This window comes from Grammomys surdaster, unplaced genomic scaffold (assembly GCF_004785775.1).
Source record: "Grammomys surdaster isolate TR1022 unplaced genomic scaffold, NIH_TR_1.0 371, whole genome shotgun sequence".
Lineage (NCBI taxonomy): Eukaryota > Metazoa > Chordata > Mammalia > Rodentia > Muridae > Grammomys > Grammomys surdaster.
In genome coordinates this window covers 2271156-2283186 of record NW_021604790.1, presented here as the reverse complement: position 1 = coordinate 2283186, position 12031 = coordinate 2271156, and the positions used below count along the sequence as shown (strand labels likewise).

Sequence of the window (12031 nt, the reverse complement as noted above, 5' to 3'; positions counted from 1 at the left end):
CTTCAGAAGTGCCCCGCCTCCGGGCAGCCCACTGCACTTCTGGGTGGCACTAGGACCCAGTCCTTGGCCTCACAGATTGATAACCTTCTATCCTTCCTGCTTCATCATCAGGAGGGCCCTTTATTCCGGCAGGGTAGCTCCTCCCTGTGAGATCACTAGGCAGTTTTTAGCCTTATTTACCCTATGCTCCCACTAGCAGCCTCCAACAGCCAGATGGTTCCTTATCTTGAGCAGTGGGGACAGAGATGCTACCAGTACTGCCAGAATCCATTTTTCTCCCTGCCCTTCCCATAGGGGCCGCTGTGTGCCAGGAAGCTGACACTGTGCTGCTTTTTTTTTTTTTTTTTTTTTGGTTTTTCGAGACAGGGTTTCTCTGTGTAGTTCTGGCTGTCCTGGAACTCACTCTGTAGACCAGGCTGGCCTCGAACTCAGAAATCCGCCTGTCTTTGCCTTAAAGGCGTGCGCCACCACCGCCGGCCGACACTGTGCTGCTTACAGCCATCTCTAGCAGTGCACAGCAGTCATCCATTTCTCTTAGGAAGACACTCTGGTTACTTAGCTGGGATGCCACACTTCCCCTGCTCCTGAGGCTATGGGTACTCCTCAGCCTTCTGCCATCACAGTGGGACAAGCACATACGGCGCTCACTGGGCTTCAGAGATCACTAGGAAGTTGGTCATCGAGGGTAGAATTTTTGAGACTCAATTTCAGTTTAGAAACTAGTGTATTCAGATGTGGTGCCCGGTTATAATTGCAGTGCTCAGGAGGCGGAGGCAGGAGAATCCTAGTGCGATCCTGTCTGGAAATAAAGCAAATTGATGTAAATGTTGGATCCTGCTTTAGAATTTATTTCCCTGTGTTAAATTTCTTACCAGCCTGAGTTTCCCTTGCACTTCAGTGGAATGGGTTCTGCAGGGAGATAAACCATATTCATCCCATGGCTGTAGACCTGGACTCAGGGTCCCAGCCCCGGAGCCACTGGTGGGCTTGTCTTCAGAGCTAATGGTAGGGTGGGTGGGGAACAGCTGGCATGCTAAGCTTTGGATTCGAGCTTAGACTGCTGCCCGAAGCACCCGCCCCTTTTCCTCATCAGGACATTCACCATGGCAATGGCACCCAGCAAGCATTCTACAATGACCCCTCTGTGCTCTACATCTCTCTGCATCGCTACGACAATGGAAACTTCTTTCCAGGCTCTGGGGCTCCTGAAGAGGTACAGTTCTTAGGCCTCCTTTCGAGTCCTTAGGGGAGGTAACAGGCTAGGACCTGGCAGGAAACCACAGAAATCTGTTCATGGTGCTGGTCCCCCATGGCATCTGAGGGCTAAGACCTTGGAGGCAAGGGTTGGGGCAGTGTTTCAGATCGCCAGGCAGTGATAGCAACCTCTCCTACCTTATCACCAGGTTGGTGGAGGGCCAGGTGTCGGGTACAACGTAAATGTGGCGTGGACAGGAGGCGTGGATCCCCCCATTGGAGATGTGGAATACCTGACAGCCTTCAGGTGGGGACTGAGAAGGGCCAAAGGAGGGGTGAGGCCCTGAGATGGCAGAGGCAGCAGGCAATCAGTTGGGGCGGTGGAGGGGTATGGCCTCGATGGAGAACAGAGTGTGGCGAGGCTCCACCTGGCCTCTGCTGGCATCAGCTTGGGCCATCCCTTTACAGGACAGTGGTGATGCCCATTGCCCACGAGTTCTCACCGGACGTCGTCCTAGTCTCCGCTGGGTTTGATGCTGTTGAAGGACATCTGTCTCCACTGGGTGGCTATTCTGTCACCGCCAGATGTGAGCCTACTAGGGGTCTGGGAGGATGTGGAACACTGAGGTAGATGGGACAGGGAATAAGTGTACACTACAGGGAGCAAGACTTGAAGCCATCTTGCTAGTTCTGCCCACTCCTCTGCCAGCCCTGTGTGTGGGCCTTAGGTAGAGGAGGAGCAACAAAGTATCTTCCACTGGAGCTCTCTGGCCTTGACCTTCTGGAGATGCTCTTAGAGGATCCAGACATGTTCCATGTTAGCCTGTTCTCCATTAAGTTCACCGACATGTTCACTTCTGTGTGTTGGACTTAACTTTGCTGTCTTATTTTGTGCTATTTGTCTCATTTCTTGATGTTTGTTTGTTTGTTCTTCTTCTTTCTCTTTGATACAATTGACCAATCATCCTTCTCTCTTTACTCCTGTGCAAAGGTTTTGGTCACTTGACCAGGCAGCTCATGACACTGGCAGGGGGCCGGGTGGTGCTGGCCCTGGAGGGAGGCCACGACTTGACCGCCATCTGTGATGCTTCTGAGGCCTGTGTCTCGGCTCTGCTCAGCGTGGAGGTGAGTGGGAGACAGAGATGGGACAACAGGTGGGGACTGATAGTTCAGCAGGGACATCCACTTCCCTGGGTCAAGCGGCCCCAAGGGCTCTTTGAGGCTTGCCTAGGTCTGAGAATTGGCCAGGGAAGGGTTTCTGACCAGGGCTTCCCCCTAAAGCCTGTGTTTGCCAGCACAGGAATGTTGGGCTGAATGGGGATAGCCAGAGAGCTAAGTATCGCTCCTCAACCACTCTAAGCCTGCCCTTCTTTCTCTGCCAGCTGCAGCCCTTGGATGAAGCAGTCTTGCAGCAAAAGCCCAGCGTCAATGCAGTTGCCACACTAGAGAAAGTCATCGAGATCCAGAGTGCGTGGGGACAGGCTAAGGGGCTCATCTCTCAACCTGCCCAGGAGGCAGGCAGGGCTTACAGGAACGGGCTACATCTGGATCAGTCTGCTCTCCCTGAACCTGTCTGTCTGTCTGTCTTAATGTAGGCAAACACTGGAGTTGTGTACAGAGGTTTGCCGCTGGTCTGGGCTGCTCGCTGCGAGAGGCTCAGACAGGTGAGAAAGAGGAGGCCGAGACTGTGAGCGCCATGGCCCTGCTTTCTGTGGGGGCTGAGCAGGCCCAGGCTGTTGTCACTCAGGAGCACAGCCCCAGGTAAGCATCTTACCTCCCATCCCTCTGCGCTGGCCTAAGGTAATGTTCTCCACTCAGTGCGCTCCCTGTGTTTGTCCCCACAGGCCAGCAGAGGAGCCCATGGAGCAGGAGCCTGCCCTGTGACACCCTGGCCCCCACCCCTCTGGGCTTCATCATTGTGATTTTGTTTATTTTTTCTATTAAAAACAAAAAGTCACACATTCAACAACGTGTGCCGTGTGGGTCTCTCAGCCTTGCTGTTTGCAGGCTGCTTCAGCCTCCTCTCACTACATGGGCCATGGGTCAGCTTTAGAAATCCATTCCTTCTATGGGGCATTGGGTGCAGCGTCCACTCTGCCCATGTTGTTTCCTATACCCAAGTCCCCATACTCTTCTTTTCCCCCATGGACAGTGCTCCAGGGAATGCTTCCGACTCCAGAGCTGCCTGAGATGGGAACAGTAAGTGGGTGCCTGGGCTTCGGCTGGCTTTTGGGGGAATGAATCCCTTAATTTGAAATCTGCCCCTCTCCACCCTCAGGATGGTCTACTACTATTTAAGATGCAGAGTGGAAGGAAGGTAGGCGTCCACCCCATACTTCCCCTTCCTCTCTGTCCCCCTCACCATTCTGCAGATCCTTCTCCTTTCTGGCCTCAGCACTGGAGATTTGTGCCCAGGATGTAGGCCTTAGATTTATGGCCAGGTTTCTTGTCTCTTATTCCTGGGTACCCCAGGAGCTCAGAGGGTACAGGGTGGTATGCAACTGGGTTAGGAGGAGCCAGGAGGACCCACGTATGCAGGCTGGTTCTCCACTTTATTCTATTAAACTCCCCGCCTTGTGCTGGACCTGCATAAGAAGGGGAGAAGGTAGACCCTATGTGGGGGCTTCAAGTTCATGCAAGCCCCTTTGATGCTCTGGACCAGATTTTCTCCATCTATCAGCCTGCTGCAAGCAGAAGGATCAAGATTCATTTCCCTTCTGGAGTCTTTTTGATTTGAAACCCGGGGATCACGAAAGACAATGAACAGGGTGGATGTAGTTCTAGAATAGATATGGCCAGAACCCTGTCTAAAGCCACCCCGTCCCCCGGAGGTGAGGGGGTGTCAGCTCTCAGCAGGAGCTTGTTAGGAGCTGTCCATCTTTTCCAGTAGCCCTGTGTCCAGAGGCTGGAGCTCACAGACTTCCAGTGAATGTGGGCTAGCCTGTAGGAAACCAAAGATGGGAAATGGCTCTTGGAGGCCAATTCTTCTTTCTCTATACCACATCCCCAGGGCTCAGCTATCTGTTTACATACTGTCCGGATGGGGCCTGAGCAGGGCTGAGGGAGCTGGGGAGTCCCACCACTATTAGTTTGCTGTGTGTTTGTGTGCTGTCTAGATCCTCCTTGCACTGAGCCAGAGGCTGCAGGCCTCCCACTCTCCCCGTGGGCTGGTCTTATCAAATGTAAACCCACTCCTGCTTTGTCTCCCTGGACATGGATTTTACTTAAGTATTTTGTATCCCAACACACTGTTTTGTCCTTGTGTAAATAAACTTGTTGGTGGCAGAGCCTTCTGGGAGTAATGTCTCTTCTGTGGGTTCCCAAATGGGAGTAAAAGTTCTCATTCCTTTCCTAGCTAAAATGCTGCCTTTTCTTCAGCCTTGGACTAGAATTCAGCCTGGGATGCTGGAGGCCAGGGCGGGAGATCTCTTGTCGACTGGGGAAGGCTGGGTTCCACTGAACTATCACTACCACATCTCAAGAGATGTCTGCTATGGCCTTGACAGGGAGGAGCAGGGAGGTCTCAGCTGAGTTTCCAGCCCCCTTTTACTTTTGTCTTTGTAGAGACAGGAATGGGGTGGGGGCTCCATTGGTACTTATAGAGGCAAGGTTGCTGGAGATGTGAGCACAGGCAAGAAAGGAATTCAGAAGTTTCAAGGGCTTTATTGGGGCCTTCCTGCGCAGCTTGTCAGTGTCAGGAACCCAGCTCCCCCTCCCCACCAGGCCTCCTGTTGCTTTTGCTTTCTGGGAACCTGGGGAAAGGCCCAGCCTCCTGGAAACAGAGGTCCTTCTTTAAAGGGGGCTAAGACTGCAAAGCATGAAACAGAAATGAAGATCAAGGTGACCGGGCCTGCTCTGGAGCCCAGGAAGTAGGGCCGTCTCTTAGAGTGTGGTGCTCAAGGAGGGTTGTCTTTGGGGCAAGCAAGGCCAAACACATCAAGAGGAGCGAATGGGCGGTGCTTCCTGGGCACTCAATGTATGCACCACCCAGGGCACAAGGGCCAAGACCAGGCATGGCCAGAGGGTATATTTGAGGAAGTTGAAGATATAGAAGAGGCTGATCTGAGGAGGGTGGCCCAGCCATTCCAGAAAGATCAGCAGCCCCATGGCCAACATAAAGCAAGCTATTTTCTGGCCATTTCCTAGGTGTGCCCGCCGTATCTGGGCATAACAGGGAGTGTGGAGGGCAATGCCCAGACCCAGGGCAGATCCCGAGTCACGGCTCAGTGAGGCAAAGGGCCGACTGTCCATGTGCACCCACTCGGGCCGTTCACACCACTTGGAAGCCAGGTTGATGGACCTGTGGGGAAGAAGAGTCTTTGCCAGTTGAGTCTGGAATGCAGAGAGCCACTGGCTTGTAGCCATCTCACAAGGGGGTCTGCTCCCATGTATCATGACCCTGTATCCCTGTCTAGAAACAGCTAATGTGTCCTTTTATAGTCAACCAGAGAGCCACCATCTAGATAAAGACAGGACAGGGCCAGGCTGCCCAGACTCCAAAGCAGGACTTACCAGGAAAGATCTAGGCCCAGTGTAAAGAGAGTCCAATACATGAGGCTGGCACCCAGCATGAGGGCCAGAGCAGTCAACCCATAAAAGCTAAGTTCCCGCTCCATGGGCACCCGGGGGCTCATCAGCCAGCCAAGGACAGCACCTACGGGAACGGGGCAAAAACAGTTTAAACATGTTTGGGGAAATGACCCGTCCCCTCACCTGCAATTCATCTCAGCAGGAGAAGAAACTAAGACAGAGGTGGGAACCTTGAGGTTGGCTCTACAGAAGCCGGGAATGCCGGGAAGTTCCTAGACTGGTCCTCCCATTGCCAAAGACACCCTCTCGGGCCACCCCTTTGCCCCAGTTGCTCACCACTTATAAGGCCGGCCAACACTTGGTGAGGGAAATGTGCTAAGAGGAAGACCCGAGATAGGCCGACTGCCAATAGGAAGGTGCAATAAGTCAGGCTAGGAATCACCCTCACCCAGGGGCTAGAAAGAAGAGAGACAAATGGCTCAAGGGATGTCCAACATGGCTTGACTTTCTTCAACATCCAACCCCTTAAGAGTTGGAGCCAACACCCCCAGGACACCACAACTCCAGCTCCCAAACTAACATGCTGTGGAGATTTTGGAATCCAGAATGCTCCTACTAGTGGGCAATACGAAGGTCATACCTGCGGGACCGAGAGGCCACCTGAGAAGAAATGGCTGTCATTACAGGCCAAAGAGCCGCGCCTGTGATCATGCAGTGGCCAGAGGGGCTGCCTGCCAGGAGATCCAGAAGTTCATAGTGAAAAAATAGAGAGGAAACTCAGGAGTCCATGGTGACCCCTCAAGACATCTCCCCGCCCCCATGTAAAGGCAGTTCTCCCCAATACCAGCCAATCATTCCCTCTTGCCTGATGCCTTTCTATGAAGGCAGCTGCTCCCGAGCTCCTGCCTTGCCATGTCTCTGACTTTATGAGGTGAACAGCTGGCATGAGCCATGTCACTCAACCTGATCTCCCCAGAGTTTGTTTGCTGGACCAGGAACTGAGAGGCTGGGCCTGTTTGAACCCCCCTAGCTGGAGTATATGGAAATGTTTACCAAGACCTTAACCACACCAGGGATGGGGGGAAGATGGAACTTTTCCCACCTGGACCAGTTTCACAAGAAGAAGGGAACTGGTGTATCTGGACTGGAGTCTGGGTGGAGTACCCGGATTCATGCACCCACCAAAAGGGCCTGTCTCCAAACAGAAACCTGGAAGAGACAAGATACAAGACCATATAACACATACTTTGCTGGGGGGATAGAGAGGATGGATGAAATCTGGAGGGCCTGCTTGGTGCCCTCAGAAGGGCACTCTGATTCTAGCTATTACTTTATCATGATTAAAATCTTTGGAAGGCAAAGAAGCACACATTTTTTCTTTTAAAGTGATATGGGGGCCAGAGGTTGGAGAGGGAGACAGACAGGCAGACTGTGTAGAGGTGTACATGTGGTTTGAGACATGGGTCCCACTCTTATCCCTCCCATTGCCCAGCTGGCTCTCCTCAGGCCCTGGTTCCCTGACTTCTTTGTCTATCCCTGTTCCTGCTCTCAGTTTCCTGGTTCTAGCCTGAATTAGCCACTCCTGAATTATATAGGGTGATTCTTGAGTGTGAAACTGGGAGGAAGACATGTACAGAGGAGCCTGAGAAAGACTAAGGGAAAAAAATAATCCAACTCCCCTGGCCTAGCAGGTGCTTGTCTAGCCTCTGGAAAACCCCATGTAGAAGAGGCCGCTATGGCCAGAAAGAGGCAAGACGGGAGACCAGGAAGCAAAGCACTGACCACAAAGCTATAAAATGAATATGGGGTTGGGGATGCTAGTGTACACCTGTCATCTCAGCACTGAGGAGACAGGCAGGAGGAACCACCATTCTGGGTTGGATGGTGAGACTTTCTCTCTTTCAATGAAGGAGGAGGAGAACAATTAGAGGCTTTGTTACTTGGATGTTAAGCACTGGGCTTATCCAGACTCCTAGGGAGGAGACACACAAAGTATAGGAGAGGGGCCGTTAGGCCCGGAGGAAATGATTAGACAACTGCTCTGAGGTTTACAAGCTCTTGTGGAGAAGGGAGGCGGGGCGGGAGAGGGACTTCTAGTCTGCTTTCCAGTGTGCCATTCTAGCCTACTCTGTGTCTCTTTAGGAACCTTGCTTCCTCCTTTAAGGCTGTGGCCTGGGCAACAGCAGTGTGGAATCACTCCCTTCCGAACTCCAAAAGACAGAAAAACAAACAAGCAAACAAACACTGTGGCACAGATATTTCCCAAGGGTAATATGGGACCCCCTGGCTTCTTAGAATGAGAAAGCTATACTAACTACTGGGGAAAGAAGGGAAATGTTCCTTGCAGGGAGGGTAAGGATTTCCTTTAGTGACTAACCGTTTAGTGTCTTTTAAACTTCACTGGGCACATTATAACCAGGGGGCCTTGTTAAAATGTAGATCTGGCCTGAAGTCTTAGATTTTTGTATTTCTAGTAAGCCTTCAAGCATTGTCTATGCTTTTGAGCCCAAACTAGGGACAACATCTTAATGAAACTGGTACCTAGCTTAATGTCAAACAAATGGATAGATGAATAAAATGTTCAGCTAAGAAAGAAGATTTTTGGCTACCTAAATTTCTAGCAATAATTGCTAAAATGCAGATTTTCAACTACACTAAATTTGGAGTCACGAAACCAGAAGGTCTGAGGCGGAGACTGTGCAGTTGAACACGCCCCTTAAGTCATTTCTCTGATTGGGACAGTTGAGGATGGGTGAAGTGTGAGATCTGTGGCCAAGATATAAAGAAACTCAACGTGAAGACTAGGCCCCAGAGGGATAAGAATAGGCGGCATTGCCTTTGAGGTACCTACTTGGGGGAGATCAGGGACCCAAAGGGATAGGGGACCAGGATGCCCGAAGGCTTCTCTGTCTCACCACTTGAAGACAAGGTTGAGCCACTCAGCAATGAAGGTGATCCAGAACACGGAGATGCCCAAGCGACGAGAGGCGTAGTAGGCCGCGGGGAAGCAGAACCGAAAGAGGTTCTTGGGATCGCCTAGAAAGGTGACCCAGAGCCACATATTCTCTAGCCCAGGAAGCCGGTTCTGTAGTGCTTCAGCCATCATGATGCCCGCGCTCAGCGTGGACTCCATGGCGAGTCAGGAGTCCTCCAGGCTGGAGCCCGGAGCAAGCCGAGGAACCTTAGCAGAAATAAAGCCGCTACCTGCTTGCCCTCTAGAGCCCACCCTTTCTAGCCCCTGGCTCCGCCCTCCCCGCCAGGGGTCTAAGCCAAGCCCCACCCCCGCCCCGCCCCACCCCCGCAGTCCCTGACGGGCGCAAGTTGGGGCTGTTGCTGATACTGTTTCCTCTGGCTTTCTTTCTCTCTACTGGACAGCGGAGGGGACAAACCTTTGCGAAGGCGTTTCCTCAGGTCCCCACGTGGCCGGTGTTGCTAGCACGTGGGCTGCCGGCGTAGTGCAGAAACCCGCTGCTGTTCCGGGTCAGGGAACCAATGAACCTAGGAACCAGCTCTGTGTCCCGGTTCCTCGTTCGGCTGCTACGAAGACGATGTCTAATCTCCAGGGCCAGGGTATCTTCTGTATCTGATTTGTGTTTTCCAATATCACGACCCGTTTCTCTCAAATCTAGACCATTTAGAGAGAAGGGAGTCAAAGCTAGCCTCGAGTTGCACACACTCTTAGTCGACATCTACCTGTCTTTAGCTCAAGATTCTCCCATTCTACTTCATCCATGTCTTCCTTCAAGAACCCAATGCTTCCTTCACGAACCTAGTGCTTAAATGTATGTGTTATGTGCTAGAAACTTGCCTTGCTCTCACCCCTACCACCCTCCTGCCATTCAAAACCCTCGCTGGGCAGATAAATCGAGAGATAGTATTTCTATGACAAGAGGAAGGACACGCCTACAGTTTTTGAAATAGTTTAGAGGGACACAGTCCTAAAGGAAATCTGCTTAGAGTAAAGGAAGGAGTCTGTTGATACAGCTTTTCGATTTCTTTCTTTTCTTTTTTCTTTTCTTCCTCCCCCCTCCATACTCCCCCTTCCCTTTCGCGCACGGCGGGGTGGGGGTGGGGAGGAGTGTTTGCTCTCAAAACTCTAGAGATCCGCCCGCCTTTGCCTCCCGAGTGCTGGAATTTAAGGCTAAAAGTATGCACTATCATGCCCGGCTTTTTGTTTGTTTGATTGGTTTTGTTTTGTTTTTCAAGGCAGGGTTTCTATGTGTAGTTCTGGCAGTTTTGGAACTCACTTTATAGACCAGGCTGAACTCTCATATCCAGAGATCAGACTTAGGGGCATGAGACCACACTCTTGAATTTCTTAGTGCTTCAAGCAACTTTCTTCTTGAAGTCTGAAAAGTAGATGAAAATGAAGATATAAAATTAAGAAAATGTTTTTCAATTGCTTTAAGAAACCAAAATTTTATACAGATGTTTTTTTGTTTGTTTTTTTGAGACACCCCTGGCTGTCCTGCAACTCACTATGTAGGTCAAGCTGGCCTTAGGTTCACAGAGATCCACCTGCCTGTCTTCCTCTGCTGGGATTGAGTTTATTTATTTTTGAGGTAGATCTGGCCCAGGCTGGCCTCAAACTCCCAATTCCTTAGGAGTGCTGAGATTATAGGTATGGGCAACCACTGTCCACTTATTTGTCATCGTTGTTTAGTTTTGTTTGTTTTTTGAGACAGAGTTTTCTCTGTATAACAGAGTCCTGGCTATCCTGGACTTACTTTGTAGACTAGGCTAGCCTTGAACTCAAAAGATCTGCCTGCCTCTCCCTCCCTTGTGCTGGAATTAAAGGTATGTAACCACACCCTGACACAATACCTACTTCTTAAGGTCTCTGAGATCTGCTCTGGCTCCAGGCTCAACCTTCACAACTTCACCAGTCTATATCAGCATCCTGATTTATAATTGTTTGAAATGTTAGGGATCCAACACAAGGCCTGGCACAAAGAAACAAGTTCTCAACCACTGAACTATACCCTCAATCTATGCTTTACAATTCTTAGAGGTTTTTTTAAATTATTTTTTCATTATTAGTTTGTGCATGTGTGCGGGACAAAAGGCCACTATTGGGAATTGGTTCTCTCCTTCCATTAAAACCTTCTGACTACCATGAGTGTGCTTGAGTCCTCTGGAAGATTTAACTTGTTGGACCTGGAGAGATAGTTCAGCAGTTAAGAGCATTTGCTGCTCCTCCAAAGGACCCGGGTTCATTTCCCAGCATCCACTGACATCTATGACTTAACATGGGATCTGATGCCATCTTTTAACCTCCACAGGCACCAAGCACACATGTGGCCCACGTACATCTATGCATGCAAGATACTTATTAAAAAAATGAATAAACTTAATAAACTTTTTAAAAAAAAGTTTAAATGTGTATAGTTCTGAGTAGTGTCATGAAATATGGATCAAAAACCATCCCTTTGTCTAATATCCATTCTGCATTTGCTATTTAATCCATTAGTCAATTAGACTTTTATTTACTTATTTATTTATTTATTTAGTTTTTTTGAGACAGAGTTTCTCTGAGTAATAGAGAAACTGGAACTCACTTTGTTGACCAGACTGGCCTCGAACTCACAGAGATCCTGTTGCCTCTGCTTCCACTACTGGATTGATTAGACTTTTTAAAAAAGATTTATTTATTTATTATTTATATGACCAAACTGTAGCTGTCTTCAGACATATCAGACATCAGATCCCATTACAGATGGTTGTGAGCCACCATGTGGTTGCTCAGAATTGAACTCAGGACCTCTGGAAACGCAGTCAGTTCTCTTAACTCTTGAGCCATCATCTCTCCAGCCCCCAACTAGTTATTCAGTAATGAAATCAGTTCCTTTGGTATCGCAGTACTTATGTTCAAGTAGTTCTTATTTTATGTAATGAGGATCCAATGAGTGATGTGGCAAATCAGAGAAGTCATAGAGGAGTTTCTTTTAAGTGAAAGCTCCTGTAAGACACTTTGAAACAGAGAGCCCACTCACGAAACTTTTGTTGTGATATATTATTAAGAGCATTTTATTTTAGCTTCATTGTGGTGGCACAGGACTTTGATCCCAGCGCTTGGGAAGCTGAGGCAGGTGGATCTCTGTAAGTTTGAAGCCAGCCTGGTCTACAGATCGAGTTCCAAGGACAGCTGAGGCTACACAGAGAAACTGTCTCCAGAAAACAAAACAAAACAAAAACCATTCTACTTTAATTAGAATGGTGTTAAATTCTTACTGGGCCTAACATAAACTCTGTCTTCTCTTTGTATGTATAGAAAAAAAAATTCCATGTAGAGATTCCTATTTTTAGA

General features: G+C 49.7%; 2 protein-coding genes across 5 annotated transcripts in view; one reads left to right on the top strand and one right to left on the bottom strand.

Moving 5' to 3' along the window:
• Hdac5 (histone deacetylase 5) overlaps window positions 1-3160 on the top strand; it is a 34632-nt gene extending 31472 nt beyond the window's left edge. For 3 of the 4 annotated variants that reach the window (XM_028780713.1, XM_028780712.1, XM_028780714.1), the window contains 7 exons: window positions 1094-1213; window positions 1404-1501; window positions 1663-1781; window positions 2186-2319; window positions 2577-2661; window positions 2790-2955; window positions 3039-3160. In XM_028780713.1, the coding sequence (XP_028636546.1) occupies window positions 1094-1213; window positions 1404-1501; window positions 1663-1781; window positions 2186-2319; window positions 2577-2661; window positions 2790-2955; window positions 3039-3078 (762 nt within the window). In that variant the 3' untranslated portion in view covers window positions 3079-3160. Of the gene's footprint in view, window positions 1-1093; window positions 1214-1403; window positions 1502-1662; window positions 1782-2185; window positions 2320-2576; window positions 2662-2789; window positions 2960-3038 lie in introns of those variants that run through there. The other variant, XM_028780711.1, reaches the window with a different exon arrangement.
• A 1677-nt stretch (window positions 3161-4837) lies between these two features.
• On the bottom strand, window positions 4838-9141 carry G6pc3 (glucose-6-phosphatase catalytic subunit 3). The gene is made up of 7 exons (XM_028780600.1): window positions 9114-9141; window positions 8640-8905; window positions 6827-6933; window positions 6365-6455; window positions 6061-6179; window positions 5707-5848; window positions 4838-5494 (listed from the first exon to the last, which is right to left on the bottom strand). Exons 2-7 carry the CDS (start codon window positions 8855-8857, stop codon window positions 5131-5133), a joined length of 1041 nt encoding a protein of 346 aa, XP_028636433.1. The 5' UTR covers window positions 8858-8905; window positions 9114-9141; the 3' UTR covers window positions 4838-5130.
• Window positions 9142-12031: the final 2890 nt, after the last annotated feature.

Bases quoted from the DNA above. Each gene is read 5' to 3' on its own strand.
- G6pc3 (XM_028780600.1), bottom strand. From the start codon at position 8,857: ATGGAGTCCACGCTGAGCGCGGGCATCATGATGGCTGAAGCACTACAG. The intron at 6,456-6,826 runs GTGGGAAAAGTT...ATCTCCTGGCAG, and splicing joins TTCTTGTGAAACTGGTCCAG to GCAGCCCCTCTGGCCACTGC. The intron at 5,849-6,060 runs GTGAGCAACTGG...CCGTTCCCGTAG, and splicing joins GTTGGCCGGCCTTATAAGTG to GTGCTGTCCTTGGCTGGCTG.